Source organism: Euwallacea fornicatus, chromosome 1, assembly GCF_040115645.1.
Source record: "Euwallacea fornicatus isolate EFF26 chromosome 1, ASM4011564v1, whole genome shotgun sequence".
NCBI lineage: Eukaryota > Metazoa > Arthropoda > Insecta > Coleoptera > Curculionidae > Euwallacea > Euwallacea fornicatus.
The window spans coordinates 8,562,950-8,581,642 of record NC_089541.1 but is presented as its reverse complement, the minus strand read 5'-3'; the positions used below and the strand labels follow the sequence as shown (position 1 = coordinate 8,581,642).

The 18,693-nt window shown below is 35.2% G+C and overlaps 2 protein-coding genes across 12 annotated transcripts in view; one reads left to right on the top strand and one right to left on the bottom strand.

Moving 5' to 3' along the window:
- LOC136340431 (uncharacterized) overlaps positions 1-18,693 on the top strand; it is a 159,180-nt gene that overhangs the window by 15,644 nt on the left and 124,843 nt on the right. For all 5 annotated transcript variants that reach the window (XR_010732298.1, XM_066284533.1, XM_066284544.1 and 2 more), the window contains exons 2-4: positions 6,604-6,797; positions 8,226-8,307; positions 10,189-10,363. Coding sequence is in view for 4 of the 5 variants with exons in the window: in XM_066284533.1 (XP_066140630.1) it covers positions 10,326-10,363 (38 nt within the window). In the remaining variant the exon portion in view is untranslated. The remainder of the gene's footprint in view (positions 1-6,603; positions 6,798-8,225; positions 8,308-10,188; positions 10,364-18,693) is intronic.
- Positions 1-18,693, bottom strand: part of LOC136340372 (5-hydroxytryptamine receptor 1-like) — a 145,439-nt gene that overhangs the window by 24,415 nt on the left and 102,331 nt on the right. For all 7 annotated transcript variants that reach the window (XM_066284424.1, XM_066284468.1, XM_066284437.1 and 4 more), the window contains 2 exons: positions 15,924-16,102; positions 8,574-9,095 (listed from right to left, as the gene is read on the bottom strand). In XM_066284424.1, the coding sequence (XP_066140521.1) occupies positions 8,574-9,095; positions 15,924-16,102 (701 nt within the window). The remainder of the gene's footprint in view (positions 1-8,573; positions 9,096-15,923; positions 16,103-18,693) is intronic.

Below are 18,693 nucleotides of genomic sequence, written 5' to 3'. Positions count from 1 at the left end.
CATTGACATTCATTACGGATTACGGCCAACTTATAAAAATCCTGAAAAAGTTTGGTCGAAATTAAAAATTTGAGAAAAATCGAAAAAATTTGGAAAATATTAAACAATCGCTTGGAATCATATTTTACATTTTTAAATAAATTTTTGAAAATTTTCTAAAAATATCAAAGAGCTAGCCAGAATATTTTCTTGGCAAAATCCAAACCCGAACAGAAAACATAAGAATGTCCTTCGGACATTCAGGTCCCAAATCTATGAAAATTAAAAAAAAATTGCTCAACTAATAAATATTAAATAAGACTTTTAATAACCTGTAAAATCCATAATTTTGGATATATCCAGGTTTCTACCGGGCTATACCTGATTGAGTCATTAAAAAATAATCAAAGAGCCCCCAGAGATTTTATCATTCTTTCTAATCTCGCAGGAAATGCTTTTAAGATGCAAATTGCTGCGGGGAGGATCCGACACTTCGGAAGCGCACAGTTTTTAATGGAATTGAATAATCAACCCTTCCTTTATTTATTCCTTCAAACCGGCTTTCGGGGAGATTATGACTCCGTTTGTAAGGGATCAAATTTGTGGGTGACACGTATAGCGTAGGTAGCAGGTATACAGACCTCCATTTAACTTATAGCCCAGATCCTTCCGCCCCTCTAAGTCAGATGCTTAACGAGATTGCCTAATTTTGAGAATGCAGAGTTGTGTCGATTTTAGGGAAAAACAGTAATTAGACAGGGTGCTCCATAGGTAACTGAAAAAAAAATATATAAATCTTTGTTTATTTAGGCGTTTTGTTCGTCACGGTTTTAGTTGAGTCGAGGTTCAGGTGCAGATCCATACCAAACCTGAGCTACTTTGGAAAGGCAAAAAATTCGTTGTCGTTAAGAAATGGTCTGGTCATCCTTTGTAAATTTGTGGATAATGCCATTAATATTTTTACGGGGATTAAGATGAAGAGAATTATTTTCCAGGTAGTTTTGCTTTTATTATTGGAAAGCTCTATGATTTCGTCCAGATTCATTTTTTAACACTTTAATATATGTTTCATATTCTTTTCTCTTCTCTAGGTAAAATTTCTGATACTGTGGACAGTGCTTTACCTGTCGTAGATATTTCTTATTCTATTTTTTTATCGTTATGTGACATAGTTTTTTAATGTTCTAAGCAGAAATCCTACATGGAAACAATATATAAAAACTTCGTTAAAAATGTCCCAACGCTGGTCACTCCCTTAATCGTAAACATCACTTTCAAATTCATTATTAGGAAAAATGGCACATCATTTACTATTGTTGCAAAAGTTTCATATAATTTTTGTTTGCGAACACTGAATCCAAACAGCCCGTGAAGTGCACAAATTGGTAGGTGTGGGCGGAAAGGGCGGGTCTCGACAAGACTCCCGTGAATTAGGATTAAAGTTAGTGAATACATTATCCAAGAGTGTAGACCTATTAGCAGTAATTGTTATTGGGTCATCAATAATTGAGGAAAGATTGAAGGAGGCAAACAAGCTGATAATTTATCGGTTTTTTACCGTTTTTGTACAGCAGGACAATGTAAATATTATACATGGAGGACCGAAAATCCCCCATAAATTCGTTAGAAATTGAAGAAAATATTTTTTGTACAAAAATGCTGGAACACGTCAAATATTATTTTTAGTTATGAATCCTTTTACGTAGCAGACATGTATACAGGTTCACTGATGTAGTAGATAAACGTACTTAATTTTTTTTATGGAATTCCATGCAATTATAGAGTTTTTGAATTTGTTGCGAAATTATGAAAATATTTCATGTAACATACTCACGTCTAAATTTAACAGCTATTAAAAAATGTATGCAATATGGCAATTAGAGTGGTCTGCTAGATCGCCTGACCTCACCCCTATGGACTTTTTCTTGTAAAAAAAAATGGTATCTAAATAAGTCCGACAAAATGAAAAAGCTAAAAAATAAAATTACTCATGATGCTCAATAAATACTTCTTCAAATGATAAAAAAACCTTCTTGAGAAATTTGACTTGCGGCTTGCCCACTGTCAGGAAGTCGACGGAGTACCGTTTGAACATTTAATATATTGGATTATAATACTTTATATTGTTATATTTTAAGTATTAATAAATCTATCGTTATTTCTATTTTTTGTAATTTTTTTCGAGAACTGTTAAATTTAGAAATGAATAAGTTACATGAAATATATTCAGAATTTCACATAGAATTCAAAAACGTCATAATATGCACGAACTTCCATGAAAAAAAAATGAAAAAGTATATTTATCTACTCCTTTCTCTTTACAGCTATTTCATATTATTTTAAAGATTAATATTCACACCTCCCACATAACAAGGTTGAATTCAAAAGTCTGCTGAGGGGCCCGCTAATTATTGGATTCAATGCAAGATGTATAGGGTGTTCCATAAATATATTCAAAAATTTTCAGGAAATGTAGAGCTCATAAAAACAAATATTTAAATCAAATCAAGTTAGTTCCGGAATTGCTTCGTTTTCAAGATATAGAGTAATTAATTTCTTATTTTTTTGAAAATTTTTTACATGCTTAAAAAATGGCTTAGGACAAGGACATGAAATTGGAGGAATGCTGTAGCGCAATATAGATGCATGTTCTGGAACATGCAGATTACATTAATCCAGAAGAGTGGTGTCCGTACGGGCATTCGACGTTTCTTCATGTACAAATGGCTTAGAATTTAACAGAATCACACTTTGGAAGAAGAGTATTATTTTGCGATGAAGTACGTTTAACACATCTTTGTCTCGTGTACCTCTACTAAAAGAAAATTAAATTAATTTCTCCTAAAGAATTAAAACAAAAATGTCTCTTGGAAACCCATACCAGTTTTTTTGATGGGCAGAGGAATGAGAAATTATTTTTTATCTTGAAAACGGCTGTTTGAGCAGCGAAATACTACGAGGCGTTTTTAATTAAGAATTGATTGAATATCAGAAAATATATATTTGTATTAAAAAAGCCAGTTGCGTATCATTTTTTTTCATTAAAAACATCTCATTGAATGATGGCACGGACGGCACTGGTGTAGGTGGAAATATTCTGCCCTCTCCAGAACATGCACATTTATCTCGCATTGTGGACGTTTATGTTCATGTCCTTATCCCAAACCGTTTTTTAAATATTTAAAAAATAATAATAATAAATTAAACACTATGTATTTTGAAAACGAAGCGGTTTCGGATCTAACGTTACTTGACGTAAATATTTATTTTTATGAGCTCTACATCCCTGAAAGATTGTCGATATGTTTATGAAACGCCCTGTATAAGGAAATTCTCGAATAGACTAGACAAACTCATTTTTTATTCAACCTTCTACAAAAAGCACATTATCACTAAATAAACGCTTACGAAAGAAGTCCATTACTGCTAAAACGGATTCAATTATCCTCGAAATTGTTGGCCATTTTATATTCAGCAAATGTGAAAAGCACCAGTGCAAAACATTAAAATTTCATCCGCATCCTTCCTAAGTCTCCTTTTATGGAACGTATATTAACCTGAAGTGGAAATTTAATTTAAAATCCTATCAGGGACTTTTATCTGGAGTGCTGAAAATTTATCGATTGCCAGCTGCATGTAGTACCAGACTATTAATCTGAATAATGCTCCATCGGATTTGCATTGATGGAAACTACCGGAACGGAATCCTTAGATTTGCTTTCGAGTGGCCTCTGAGCTCTTTCGAAGGATTTGGATGGGTAAGCGGAAACATTAATTTCCAATACCCACCGTTAAGTATGAATTTAATATCGATATTTGCATATTATAACGCGATTAAGTTCGGCGGGAATTTATTGCTTCGCGCTATCAAGAATGAAATTTGTTGGGAATCCCGGAAGGGAGAAGTTGTGGCATATGGCACATTTTCAGCCAACCATCACATCTTTTATTTGCACTGATCATTAATCTTTTTGTAATGACAAGAATATTACCTCCCAGCCAAATAGTCGGTAGCCTTTAGAGGCACATATACAGGCTGCCTCTTTATCGAGCTCAACCGTGGAATCCCGGTAACCATAAAAGAGAATAAGTATTAGGTCATCATCATCATGAAACAAACCAAATTGGCGTCTAGATGAGAAAACGGAGTTGAGGATGGTTGTTGAAAATCGAAACGTCGACTTTCGATATGATATCGCCGCGGTATAAAAGAGGAGAAGTTGCGATGATGAAGCGTCAATCATTTTGAATTATTTCGCCAAATGAGCCGAGCAAAAAATAAAAAGGATTTTTTTCAAAACTGTTATTTCTGCTGAATGTGGCCGTTGAATGCCAAATGCAACGATCCTTGATAAATATCAGGTTTTTGTAAATGCGATTTGTAAAAAGTCACGTTTTGCCTCCTCTTCTGGTTCTGATATTTTCGGAATCACTATTAACCTCAAAATTCTATCACAAACATCCGCACTCTTCGAATGAAAAATTCCAATTTTATTTAATCAATGGCATACACAAGTCCACTGGCTTTAAGAATGGTTTTCGGTCTTAGAATAAAAAAGTTCCACTCAAATTACACGTTCGAGCGATGGTTCAAATCGAAACCCTTTCAAATTTATGAAATTCGACGTCCTGTCCTCGATTCCAAATCTCTTTATTCTGTAGCAAAAAATCCTTCTCCCTTTATCAGCATTAATACCAAACTGTGAAAAATCGTCTGGACCCTTCTGTTCAATTTTAAACCCCCGTTTAAATCATTCAATAACCCTCGGATTAATCGCTGCACTTATCTGGCAAAACCGGCCATATGCATCAGGATTTATAGCTCGCGCATCAAACTTTGCAATGTTAGTAAGAAGTTTGCAACTCTCAGCCTGGTAAAACCTCTTCCAAGTTAGTATTAGTATTTAACTGAGATACATCGGCCTAAATTTAGTAGAAAAAAGGGTCGTTCCCTGATATTATCAAAAGAAGGACGAACGAGAATGAACACTCAGTGTTGCATATGAATTTATTACATTTACAACAGGGTGGTACCTCTCCTCATTATATATCAGGAGTTCGACAGTTTCTCGACAATTTTCCCAATAGCTGGATTGGCAGAAGAGATACCATCGAGTGGCCAGCTAGATCTCCCGATTTTACATCACGCGACTTCGTCCTTTGGCGATATTTTAAAAGCGTGGTTTACGCGATATTTGTACACGGTCTTCAAGTATGTATTTCGTCGAAGAAGTATTGAAGCTTATCGTAACATTCTAGAACAAATATTTTTCAACAGAACTTATAAAAAAATTAGATCAAAAACAAAACCAAAATTTTGGCACGGTTGTTTAAACAATTTGAGCACCTTTAATATAATGTATTACTGGATCCATGTTTCATTTTAAAAAAAATTCTTTCTTCATCTTTCTCCCTTATTTTAAAACAGACGTGTCTCAGTATTTTCATTTTTAGTTTACACTTCTAGAAAGCTTAGGGATGCTAAGTTCTAAAAAATACAGCGGCTATAGGTATTCCAAGTTCAGTTTAATTGCTAAAAACTGCATTGCCACATTTTCTGTTCCTATTGAGGTTCAGAGTGATTTTCGATTTTTTGAAATTTTCGAAACAGTGAAAAGCGATTTTTGGGTGATCGGGATGCTCTATGGCAGTGTCAATATCAGCACTTAAAAGTAGCTAAATCCATGAAGAACCATTTATTCCGAAAACAGTTAGAAAAACGATCAAAAACGACTTTGAACACCAAACTGACGGAAACAGAACTCACACTATGAGTTCGAAATTGATAGAGAAAGTTTCTGAAAATGATGTTGATGGGGAGAAATCAGTACCCTTGAAGTATCAGGGAGCAGAGAAGGGCCACAACACAAAGGAAACAATTTCTATGGAAATCATTACAAATGGGCTGTAACATCGCCAGCTCCATCAAGTACAAGATGTTTTAATATAATAACCCATCTTCCAGGAATAAAAGGGGCTGCTCTCAATGCTCTACGTAAATCGCCTTTACAAGCATGGTTGCTATTATTTATGGATATTTTAGACGAAACGTTGGAGCTTACTAATCAACAAATAAAAAAGCTAACGGTATTATGTAGACACCGCATCTTATGTAGGACCTTTGTACAAAGTAGAAGTGAAAGCATTTTCACGATTGGTGCTCCTAGCTGGTTTTGATTCTTGCAGTCAGCATTACAAGTCGATGATCGAAATTTCAGAATGGCGAAAATTCAAAATGCAGATATATTCAAAATTCACGGAAGTTTTAATATCGCTGGAAAATTTCACCTTTTGAACCAAATTTATGCCCTTCAGTATGAATATTGTGAATATAAACTCGTCATATTAAGTCTAGCTCCCGTTCGACGGCTCATATCTAAAATTTTTGAAATCGAACATCCAATATATTTGATGATTCAATTCTACGATTCATTAAGAATATTTTGAGTAGAAACTTGTACTAAAAGTTTTTCCTGTAGCTGTAATGACTGGGACGTTAGTCAGCTTCCGTTGTGGACGTTTATTCAAATAATATTATAAGAGCAAACAGAAAAAATACAAGCTAAAAATAATGTGTTTATGTGATGTCAAAAAGCATAATTTAACAAATTCATTTATCCATAGTTGAATGTGTGCCAAAAACAAGACGAGTTCTACTTATTTAGTCCATGCGCCACAGTCCAAGTGTGGAAGAGGATGGGAAATTTGATATAATAAATTTCTATAATAGTCCCGAAGGAGGAATTGATGCACTCAATCAAAGGTGTACCAGCCCCAGGATACCGAACATCTAATCAAGTTCACGGTAGGAAACCCTGGTAAGTATAGAGCAGTAGCGGTTTGAAGCAGTTTAAGGGTGTGCCATATAACACATTTCTTATATTAGGTCGTGTAGTATGAAAAGAGTAGATTCTCGAAATGCCACGTTAAACTGCGAATAACTTCACTCTAAATCCATATTTGGACTTGACTTTTTTATGTGGAAAAGGCACATTCTTCCTCTTTCGATCAGAGTTTAAAGTGTTAAAAATTATTGAAAACTTTTATTTTTATAAAAATTTTTGTGCAGCCATGCAAAATAGTGAAATTCGTGTGTTAATGAAATATGAGTTCCACCGTGGAACCACAACAGCTCAGACTGCTTGCAATATTAATGATGTGTTCGGTACTGAAGTCACTTCACAGCAAACAGTATCTCGTTGGTTCATGAAATTTCGTTCTGGCAATTTTGACCTAACAAATGAACCACGTGGACGACCTGAAACTCAAGTGGATAACGATCATCTGAAAGCCGTGGTGGAAGCGAATCCACATCAAAATGGGTTCGAATTTTCGTTAATATTCAGTATAACCAAAAAAACCATATTGACTCATTTGGTTGAAATTGGTGAGGTGAAAAAGCTGGACAAGTGGGTACCGCATGAGTTGAGCGACATACAGAAAGAACGACGTCTCGAAGCTTGTGTTTCTTTGTTGTGCCGGTATAATAACGATCCATTTTTGAATCGGATTGTTACTTGTGATGAGAAATGGATCCTATATGACAATACCAGATGTTCATCGCAGTGGTTGGATCAAGATGAATCACCAAAACATTGTGCGAACAAAAATCTTCATCAAAAGAAGCTTATGGTGTCCGTTCGGTGGTCCAACGCAGGTGTCATCCATCACAGCTTCATGAAACCTGGTGAATCGATTACGGCTGATGTCTACTGCCGACAACTGACCGAAATGATGAGGCAACTGACGGTTAAGCAGACAAGATTAGTCAATCGAAGCGCACCGCTATTGTTGCACGACAACGCTCGGCCACACACCGCACAAGTCACCTTAGCCAAGCTGCAGGAGTTGGAATTGGAAACTCTTCGTCATCCACCGTATTCACCCGACTTAGCACCCACTGATTACCACTTCTTTCAAAATTTGGATAACTTCTCGGTAGGGAAAACATTCAACTCCGACGAGGCTGTCAAAGCTGCCTTCCACGAGTTTATCGACTCCCGGCCTGCAGGCTTTTACAGCAGGGAAATCAATGAACTTCCCGTTAAATGGCAGAAGTGTATTGATAAAGGTGGTGCATATTTCGATTGACAATAAAAACATTTCATATGAAAAAAAAATGACTAAAATTTCAATTCAATTCTACTCATTTCATACTACACGACTTAATATTATTCTCGACAATAACAATTGAAAATTCAAGTGTTTCGGACAATTTCAAATTTGACGTTTCCTTTTAATCTCAGCATTGTTCCAAACTGTTCCTTCGACCCAGGTCAACGAAATGAAAAAGCTCCAACGAAGTCATCCAATTTTTAATTAGTCGAGGTAATTTTTTAAAAAGTGAAACGAATTATTCTCATTTTGTTACTGCCCTATTCGGGCTCCCTCCATATCGCGTCGATCCGAAATAATTACCCTCATTACTCTAGAAGATTAATGGCAACGCCCTCAAATTGAGTCTTATTTAGTGCAGTTCCGTTTTATGAGAAACATTTTAAATCCAGGGGAAATTGACTTCGTTCTCTAAAACTGAACCGAGTATCTAAGTGGGAACATTATGATGTAAAATTGCCCCGCAAAGTTTAACTTACCACAGTGTTTGTGCTTGCAGAACTCGATCTGTGATTCACTTTGGAGGAGTTCGCAGGAGATTGACTGGAAATCTTGTTTTGCGGGGGGCCCTCCCCATTTTTAACACTTATCTCTAAGTAACAATGGGGTTCCAGATGGCTCTGGGCTCTCTTCTCTTCGTTTACTATTCGTCGAGCCGCCCGGAATATTTTGTAATATACCACGATCATCACGGTGAGGGGTATGTAGAAACTACATAGGGTCGCGTAGATTTGATACCCGATGTCTTGAGACACTAAACACACGTCGTTGACGATCTCACCCCCCTCCTCTGTCTGCGTGTGTTCGTTCCCGATGATGAGGAGGGGAGGCAGGGAGATCATGGCCGCTAAACACCACACTAAAACTATCCACACGATCATTCGGCGGGGAGTTCTTTTCACTCCATACTCTAGTGGTTTGGTTATTGCGTAGTATCGGTCCACGGAGATCATGCACAAGTTGAGGATTGAGGAGGTACAGCTCAGGACGTCCAGGCTTACCTAAAAACCGAAGAAAATTCTATTTAAATTGGGCATATTATCCTGGAGAAAAATATGGCCTTTTTGCCGACTCTGTAGCAGTTTTCTTGAGCAACATATAGAGTCCCAAAATACCCTCGTAGGATAAACTTAGGTTGCACTATCTGAGTACGTTTCCCGCATTTAAATATCTTTCTTATTTTCAAACAAAAGCTACAAATTTCATATGTGATATGCGGGAAACGTCAGCATTAGGCTCTCCACAGTTGCAATTGCCAAGAATGTATCGACGGCAATTTCGATTCGGTTTGGGTGAATTTGGTCCTTGAGGATTGCAATCGTTCTGTAAAGATTTGCATAATGAAAGATCAAAATGTCTAATTCGCTTTTATACGACCGAAATCAGCACATCTTGTTGTCCGTTAAATTTGAAAGAAGATCGGAACAGACCATCTCCGGAGGAGTAGGAAAAACCCTGTACAAATATCCGAGTGTAAGCGACAAAATAATCGTTTGTTCTCAAGGCGTGATCAAAATGTTCTAAACAGAATGCCAACCCATAGCTAAAAACGAACATTATTCAACGACTATCAAGATCGGTTTTCGTGATACCCCTGTTAGGTTCCTCCCCGTTTCCATTCGCCGATTCTTCGAGTCATTCTCACAAGAGCAAAAACTTTCCCAGATAGCGTCGGCACGGTAAACTACTTTTTATTTCCCTAAAATTTGAATGAATCTTCAAAAACCAATATCCTCTCATTGGAGTTGATCAGCTTAATTAATCGGAAAAGTTGTTTCCTTTTCATTAACTCCTCAAAAGATAAGATCGTTTCGGAAATGAAAGAGAAACACTCTCAGCCACTTCGACTCGACGAGGCTCCCGAAATATGGATTTCAGACAGGGCCAGCGTGTATTTCTTCACGAAACATTAGGCCCTTTCATTGCTTCACCATTAATCGGTGAGGATGTTTTTTGATGGTGTTACGAAGTCGAGGCTCAAGGAGACTATTGTGAAGGGATTGATAAATATTAAAAAATGATCTGCGGAGTTTGAGGCCGCAATCGATCATCGTAAAACGATGTCACAATTTAGTAAGAAGAAGTATGTTTCAGATAAAGGGGGTGTCGATGTCGGTCCTGGAAACTTAGGATAGTAGAGTTCAATCAAGGGAGCATCCAGTGTTTCGTGCAGAGCCAAAGAAGTGACGCTGAGATTAAGAGTTCATCGGGCACTGATTAAACTGTTATCAATGGGGGCAGCAAAGGAGAGGAAGACGAAGGCGAGAAGGTATGTAACATGATATTTCTCAATCAGTAGTTAAAGGCTGTGCGTGAAGTATCCATTAACAAATCATCTTGGACAAAACTGCAAGTTTAATGTAGACGCTATCTGGAATGACGAGAAGCAAAAGACGCCGCGTTGATAATACCTCTACTGAGGTGAAATAAATGATAATTAATGCTAATCCAGAATCCAGTGGGTGCGCCCACGAACTCATCGCTTCTAGGTGTGGAAGTTTAAGAAGCACCGAAAGTGCGATAAAAAAAATTGTTTTGGCCGTTTAATGCATATTCGGTTTCAAAATTATCTAGTTCAGCGGAGGCGCCCCATGTATTTATTCTTCATGGTATCTCCTTTAGTTGATTGTGCGTCACGTAGGACGGCGATTTAGACGTGTTTGGCGTCTGTGTACTTGTTTGCCTCAATAAAATGATGCATGATAGTAAAACAGTTGGAAAGTTGAACGTTAAAACGGGTTGGTAATGATCGATTTTCTGCAAGTAAAACGAGTCAGTCGACGGAAAAATAATTATAACTCTGCCAAATGCTTAAGTTTGGTTTACTGTTCCACTAGATTAAAGGAATCTTGTTTCTATTTCAACTTAGAGGAATTTTATTCCTCAGTTTCACATCAAATGTTACACAATTTGAAATTTAATTATCATTTTAAGAAAAACCGATTTGACCACGTAGGCTTAAAATGAAAAATACGACAGTTAGACATGAATGAAAACCAACCCCGTGGTAACCCCAAAGGAAACTGTGATTATTTTTAAACATTGCGTTTTAATTAAACCGGCCCAGGGCTTTGTTAAGTTCGCGTCGCCAAATTCGGAAATTCGCAATCTAATTAAATATGTGTCAAAAGAAAACCGCAATAACGCCATTTTTGTAATTTATTAAAGAATACCGGATTTTAGACTCAGATAATGAATTGAAAAGGAAGTTGGGCATAGGACCTAAACATTAATCACCATGTTAATGTCAAATTGTGAACGGTGACTGGCTTAATCATCTCCGTTTTGTCTAGGTGAAGAATAGTATTTGACTCAGTATTCCGTATCCCGAAAAGCGAAGTATACGAAACATCTACGTGAAAAGCTTTTGTAACGCTTTTCTTTCGTGGAAAATATCAATCAGCATTACCGCTCCTTTGATCTTTTCCAGTTCGAGTCATAATACCTATAAAATACCCCGTTCGGAAAAGGTATTAAATAAATGTAGTGGGTCGTAGAAAGAGGAGAAATTTATTATTCGCTGCCTCAGCAATTTGGTGGAAACAGAACTTTTTCCAAGGGAATGTGATAAATATGATCGTCCATTTATTCGAAGAGAGCGACATTTCTTGGCTGCTTTATGAGCTTTAATTCATTTCCAGATTCTTTTGTACCAAAGTTTAATAAATGCCCTGAAAAGTGTACATCAATTATGAAAATCCTTTCAGCGTTTCTTTTTTTCACTTGGAGCACTCCCATTTCTATTTATAATTCCCTTGGCTTTTGAGGCCATTTAAATATATGAAACGGTGTTTTGTCATGGCGTTGTAAACTTTCTACAGGAAGCGTTCCAGGTTTATTTCTCTTGTACATCTCCAGAGAGAGATAAGTAGTCACGTAAGACCTCTTATTTAAGGTTATTAGGAATGCTGTTTGAATAGCATTCTGATTGCTTCGCCAGAAAAATCGACAATTCCAATTTCCCTTTCTTTCGAGGATTTTATATGTTTGCTTTGCATACATTGAGGTCTGAACTACAGTGAAAGTCGAATATAACGACGGCGAGGGGACCTAGTAAAAAGGGTCGTTACATCCGGTCGTCGTTACATTAAGGCTTGTTTTTTTTTTTATGATTAAAGAAACATGAATAAAACATGAAAGTTTATTAAATAAGTCAAAAACTATAGAAGATAAGTAATAAAACATAAGTAATTTAATATAACTACTAACTTATTTGTATTTATGGATGTATGGTAAAAACTAACAAGTTATTCATATTTTGAATAACTTTTGTTTGTTCTTTGCAACGTACGTTAAAATTAATCGATTGAATTTTTTCCGCATGTAACTGATTTTATCACGAACCTTTTTTTGTAGGAATAACTGTTCAGCACGAAACTGTTCAGAGTTTTTACAGATTCTACACTTGATGGTGGCTTAAAAGCTTCACCACTCTCAGAGTCTTCTTTACTTTCATCTTGGATTTCTTGAATGGTGAGCACATCGTTTTCAAATTGCTCGTCAGATAAAGCACCGTTTGTTTCCAACTGATGGTCGACATTTACAAAATCAATTTATAATTCGTCTAACAATGTAAGATTCTCTTTTACCATAGTAAGTGGCATATCATTTTCTTTTTCAAAATTATTATTGATTCTTTTTACCACTTCAGTTAAAAGGAGACCGTCCTCCTCTTGAAGGTTGTGAGCTACCGGTGCTAGTTGTAACCCTTTATGTCTAGAAAAATTCGTGATTGTTTGAGGTGATATCCTGTTCCATGCTGCAGAAAGCATTAATATTGCATCTAAGAGATTAATAGCACGCTTTTTGTTGTGCTAATTGTTTTCAATGAATTTATTAGCTGAAGCTTTCTAAAATTAACTTTAATCGATTTTATAATTCCTTGGTCAACCAACTACAGAATCGATGTGGTATTTGGTGGGAGATATTGAGCGTTAATATTTTCCTAATTTTATATTTTTTAATGCGCTGGACAATTGTCTACCAAGAGCAATTTTTTCTTCTTTAATTTAGTGTCCCGGTCTTGCAAAATTGTTATAAAGAGGTATGACATCATCCAGGCTTTTTGATTAGATCTATAGGATACACGTAACTAATGTCCTTCAAACAGCGAAGGTTTTTTAATTTTCAAATAACAACCAACTTACTTTTTTCTGATTCTGTCATATTGATAGCAATCCCTTCGCCGCAGTTTTAGTTGCGAATTGGTGTGTAAAATGGCCAAAGAAATTGATGTTTTGTGTATATAGAGTAATTGCAATATAAAGTCGACACTGTCAATATTCAAATACAAATTCCTCAAAAAGAGATCAAACCTTATAAAACAGCTGTGTTTTAGCAGCTTTACATCCAAATCGCAGAAAATCCACAACCATACGTAGGTGTGTCAAATATGTATATTAAAAAGAAACTTTCTGGGATTTGTCTATAAAACCTTTAAAAGACATCTCAAAGGGTACCGGCAGTGTTGACTTTATATTACAATTATTATCCTATTATACAGACTGTTTAAAAAAGACGCGGCAATATTTAAGGGGATTATTTCGCATGTCATTTTATGACAAAAAGGTCCTCTAAATACAGGTTCGAAAACGTATTGTTTTCAAGACACGGGGTGTAAATTTTTTTTTTAATAATGGGTTTTGAAAGTTGATTGTGTTATTTGTAGTAATAAGGAGCTGATTTGGCCCTAACGAGATTGAAATTGTTAAGTCCACTGGTGTTACAGGGGTGCATCTTAACACAATTTATTGACAAAAGAACGTACACCTTCGACTTTAATTAAATTTCGATATTTTTTTGAAATGAAGCTGCTAAAAATACAACTTTTTTGTTTCTATCATTTTTGTCGCATTTTGCTTCGTTTACGAGATAAAAAAATAAAAACATTTTATTGCATGTACATTTACCATACGAAAACAATTTCAAGCATTCTAGGAATATTTTCAAACAATTCGACTAAAAATAACTATTTTATTCACTAACATACTAGATGTGATTAAAAATCAATAAAGATAATGTCATTTGAATGCATCTCAGTCAAAAGATATTTGAATTATTTTTCAAAAATCGTTATTTCAAAAAAAATTATACTCTTGAAAACAATATACAGGGTGGGGCACCAAGAGCACCTCGGGGTATTACGTCCTTATTAATAATTTGATTGAAAATTGTTTTTAGAGGTGTATGTAGGACCTTACAAGGTACATTTTAAAAATATTTTCATTTATACAGGGTGTATATAAAAAAAATACATCTCAAACATATGTTTTTTTTTTTAATGGAACACCCTATATTTTATTACATATTTGGAATTATAACAAGAAAATAGTACAAGTTTGTATAACACATATTGGGTCTAAAACAATCGCTGCTCGAGAAATTTTAGAAAATATAAAAATGCAAGAGTTAAGAAATTTTTTTTGCTAGGTGAAATGAGTTACTTGGCTATTATTTTTTTACTATTACTTCTTAAGTACAAACTAATCTTCAAACTAGAATGAATTATTTACTGAACCGATATACAGGGTAAGCAAAAAGAATGGTCAAATTTTACTCCCTCACAATTTAGCATAACTTTCTTATTTCAAATGGAATATATACATTTTTATGTATTACTTAGAATCACTAATTAATTCCCTTTCAATTGATACTATAGTGTTCTATACCTATCTATTACCGTTTTCCCATAATGTGAAATTTTATTTAATTTTCAATAATAATATTAAATAATACAATTTATTGTCAGGTTATGCCTTGTATTGGTTGCTATGGTTATTAAAGAAAGCTATTTATAGAGGACGAATTTTAAAAGTATTTATTACAGTTTAACAGATTCCCAAAAAAATTTTAAATTTACAGTAAATGTTCGAAATGATAGCCATCATTTTCAATATATAATTGAATACGTTTTTGAAAAGAAAATTTCACTTTTAATAACATGTCTGGTGTTATTTCTTTGAATGCATTTTGAATTCGAATTTTCATGTCCTCCTTTGTTGTTGATAGGTATAGAACACTATAGTATCAATTGAAAGAGAATTAATTAGTGATTCTAAGTAATATATAAAAATGTATATATTCTATTTGAAATAAAAAAGTTATGCTAAATTATAAGGGAGTAAAATTCGACCATTCTTTTTGTTTACCCTGTATATCAGTTTAGTAAAAAAATAATAGCGAAGTAACTCATTTCACTTAGCAAAAAAAAATTTCTTAACTCTTGCATTTTTACATTTTCTAAAATTTCTCGAGAAGCGATTGTTTTAGACCCAATGTGTGTTATACAAACTTGTACTATTTTCTTCTTATAATTCCAAATATGTAATAAAATATAGGGTGTTCCATTAAAAAAATATATTTGAGATGTATCTTTTTTTATATACACCCTGTATAAATGAAAATATTTAAAAAAAATACCTTGTAAGGTCCTACATACACCTCTAAAAACAATTTTCAATCAAATTATTATTAAGGACGTAATATCCCGAGGCGCTCTTGGTGCTCCACCCTGTATATTCGGATTTACATTTCTAGAAACTTTCTCTCATAAAATGACCAATGAAATCACTTCCTTAAATATTGTCGAGTCTTTTTGAAATATTCTGTATATTCGATAGCGTCAATAAACTCAGCTAGCAAACTATCAGAAATGTATTTTTTTTCGAACGTTAAAAGGGACTTTTATTCGATGGGGTAAATGCAAAGCTAACCAAACGTTCGAATTTCTGTTGCTATATGCGACTTGTTATAACCTCCGTCGTTGTACACGACTTTTACTGTATATTGTTTTTCTACGATTGAAAATTGATTTATAGACATCTTCTTACCCAAAGATTGCAGGCGATTTCTCCAAATATCCATTTCCCCTTTATTTCGTAGATTAAGGCCATTGGCATAACTAAAATGGCAACACAGAGATCGCTCACAGCAAGGCTAACTAAAAGATAGTTGCAAGGTCTTCGAAGCTTTCTCACCAGGAATATACAGACGCAAACTAAAATGTTTCCTGAAATGCACAAAAACACCAATTTAACTGAATCGGGATCTGTCACAAAAATTGCAATAGAGGATGCTTTGGGTTTTTCATTTAACGCCCATTTGGCATGAAATATGCTGGCCGCCGATTTTTGGTGGACTGGGTCCATGAGAAGCGCGGAAGTTTTTTTTTTTTGTTTTTAACGTGGAAAAAGCTGGGGACGTTGCTTTATTTAGAAAATCAGAAAATCCCATTAGAAATAAATTTTGGAACCATGTTTTGGAAGTTAAAAAAATTGTAAAACTTAAGATTACTATAGACAGTTCACTAGTCCCTTACCGACTTCAATGAAATTATTTTAAATTTAAGATGCATCCCTGGACGGAACTGAGTGTGTCACAAAAATTTTAGTTTTTAAAATGGACACATTCCGCTTTACATGTGTGTTAATACCAATGGCGTAACGACATTTTGGGTTTTTGAAAAATTGTAAAATGTTTCTCCTTAAGAAAATGACTGAAAGCACTCTTGGAAATTTTAGGTTTTTATTGAAGACACACTGAGTTTTAAATATTTCTGTGTCAGAGCCCTTTCTTACAACTAATTTATACCAGTATTGAAACCAAACTTTTGCCCAAACCTTTTCTCAGTATCTTAATTATAATTTCACGTATGTATATGACTAGGCAATTTTAGAAGCGTCAAGTAAGCTTGAATTTTGCTCTACTTAACAGTAATACGTTTTTGGTCAACTTTAATATACGAACACCGCCAGTACCGTCCCACATACACTATCGGCCAAAAGTGAAGAAACAAATGCATTTTCCTTACAAATCCGAAATCAAATGGTACGAAATACTCTAAACCTGGATGGATTATTTTGTTGCTAAAGAATTTAGGATTGTATATAAACAACCACCTGAGAAATTTGTTATTTTTATGCGAATTTTTTGATATTGTCAGGAGGACAAAAGTAAAGAAACATTTTTTTGTTTTTTGTTTTTTTAATTAAGATTACAGTGCCTCAACTACTTAGGTTATTGGCACTCAACATACGGTTTACAAAACGTTTTTAGTACAGGTACATTTCAAGTAGACATAAAGATTACATTTAGATGGAGTTAAAAAGATCGATTGACTTCAGGAATTCTATGGTTGTTCTCTGATCCACTGTGGAGTGCAATTTCTTGTGCAGTTCATCTTTAATTTGGAAGGAGGTCCTATTGGCACTATACACTGGACACTTTGTGACGATATGGTCGACTGTCAACAAGACATTGCACCTATCACATTTTGGCGGAGATGTCCTTTCCATTAGATGACCATGAGTTAGTTTTGTATGTCCTATCCTTAGTCTTCTTATGGCCACAGTGTACTTTCTGTTTAGTTGAAGTTGTTTAAAAGGGAGCAGAGATGGTTCAATTCGTGACAGTTTCGTGTTGGATAGATTCCAGAGATTTTGCCACTTACCTTCAATAGATGCTTTAAAATATTTGCTTACATCCTTCGGCAGGTAAAAATTTTGCTCTATGACATTTCCTGCACTCGAGTCCACAAATTCGTTACCTGTTATTCCAATGTGTGATGGGATCCATACCAAGTGGATCTTGCAGTGGTTGGTAGATAAGGTGTGGATGTCGTCTTGGATGTTTTGTATTAGAGGATTAGAGCTGTGAGGGTCCTTGATTGCTTGTATTGCACCTAGTGAGTCCGAACAGATAGCAAATGTTTTGTCGTCTCCATTCAACACTCCCACTGCTCTATAGATTGCGAACAATTCACCAGTATAGACGCCACACATTTCTGGAAGACTAGAGCTCGTCACCAGGTCTCGCGCGCTCGTGACCGCCCATCCCACGCCCTCCTTAGATTTTGAAGCATCCGTGTAAAGTATAATGTCCGGTGCAAATGAATCAATGATTTGTTGGAAAGAACAATGATGAGATGAGAAGGATAGCTGACGAGTCTCGTTTGCTGTACTGATGAAGGGATAAATGAAAGTCTGGCGGTATCCTACTTCATGGAGGTGTGGATGTCACATAGTGATTGAAGTTTGGATAGAAGTTGATATCCTTTAGCAATCTTGCTAGGACGTGAGAAATGGGAGAAGGAGATTTCGATGTAGTTTCCAGGTCCTGCAGACCGTTGAACAATTGAGCAACAGGGCTTCTTTGATCTGCCATCTTTCGAGTAAAGTAATTCAGTAACAGTAGTTCTCTTCTCAACTTAAGAGGTATCTCATGTGCTTCGAAAGTCAGTGAATCGGTTGGACTGAATTTGAAAGCACCTAAGGCCAGTCTAATTGCAGTATTTTGTATTGTATTTAAGGACTTTAAGTTTGGAAACATTTTTTTATTATTTATAAAAATATGATATTCGAAAGACTTGAATCGCAAATTTATAGTAATTCAATAGTATTGAGTTAGTCAATATGCCGAAAGGTAAAAGTTTATCGGAAGAAGTTCGAAAATTAATAATTGAAAAATTTGATCCGATTTGAAATCCGGGGAGAAACAAATAAACATCGCCAAGCAACTACGGTTAAATAGGTGCGTTGTTTCTAAAACTATTACGTCATATCGCGAACGAAGAACCTTTAGAAATGTCCTGAAAAGTGGAAG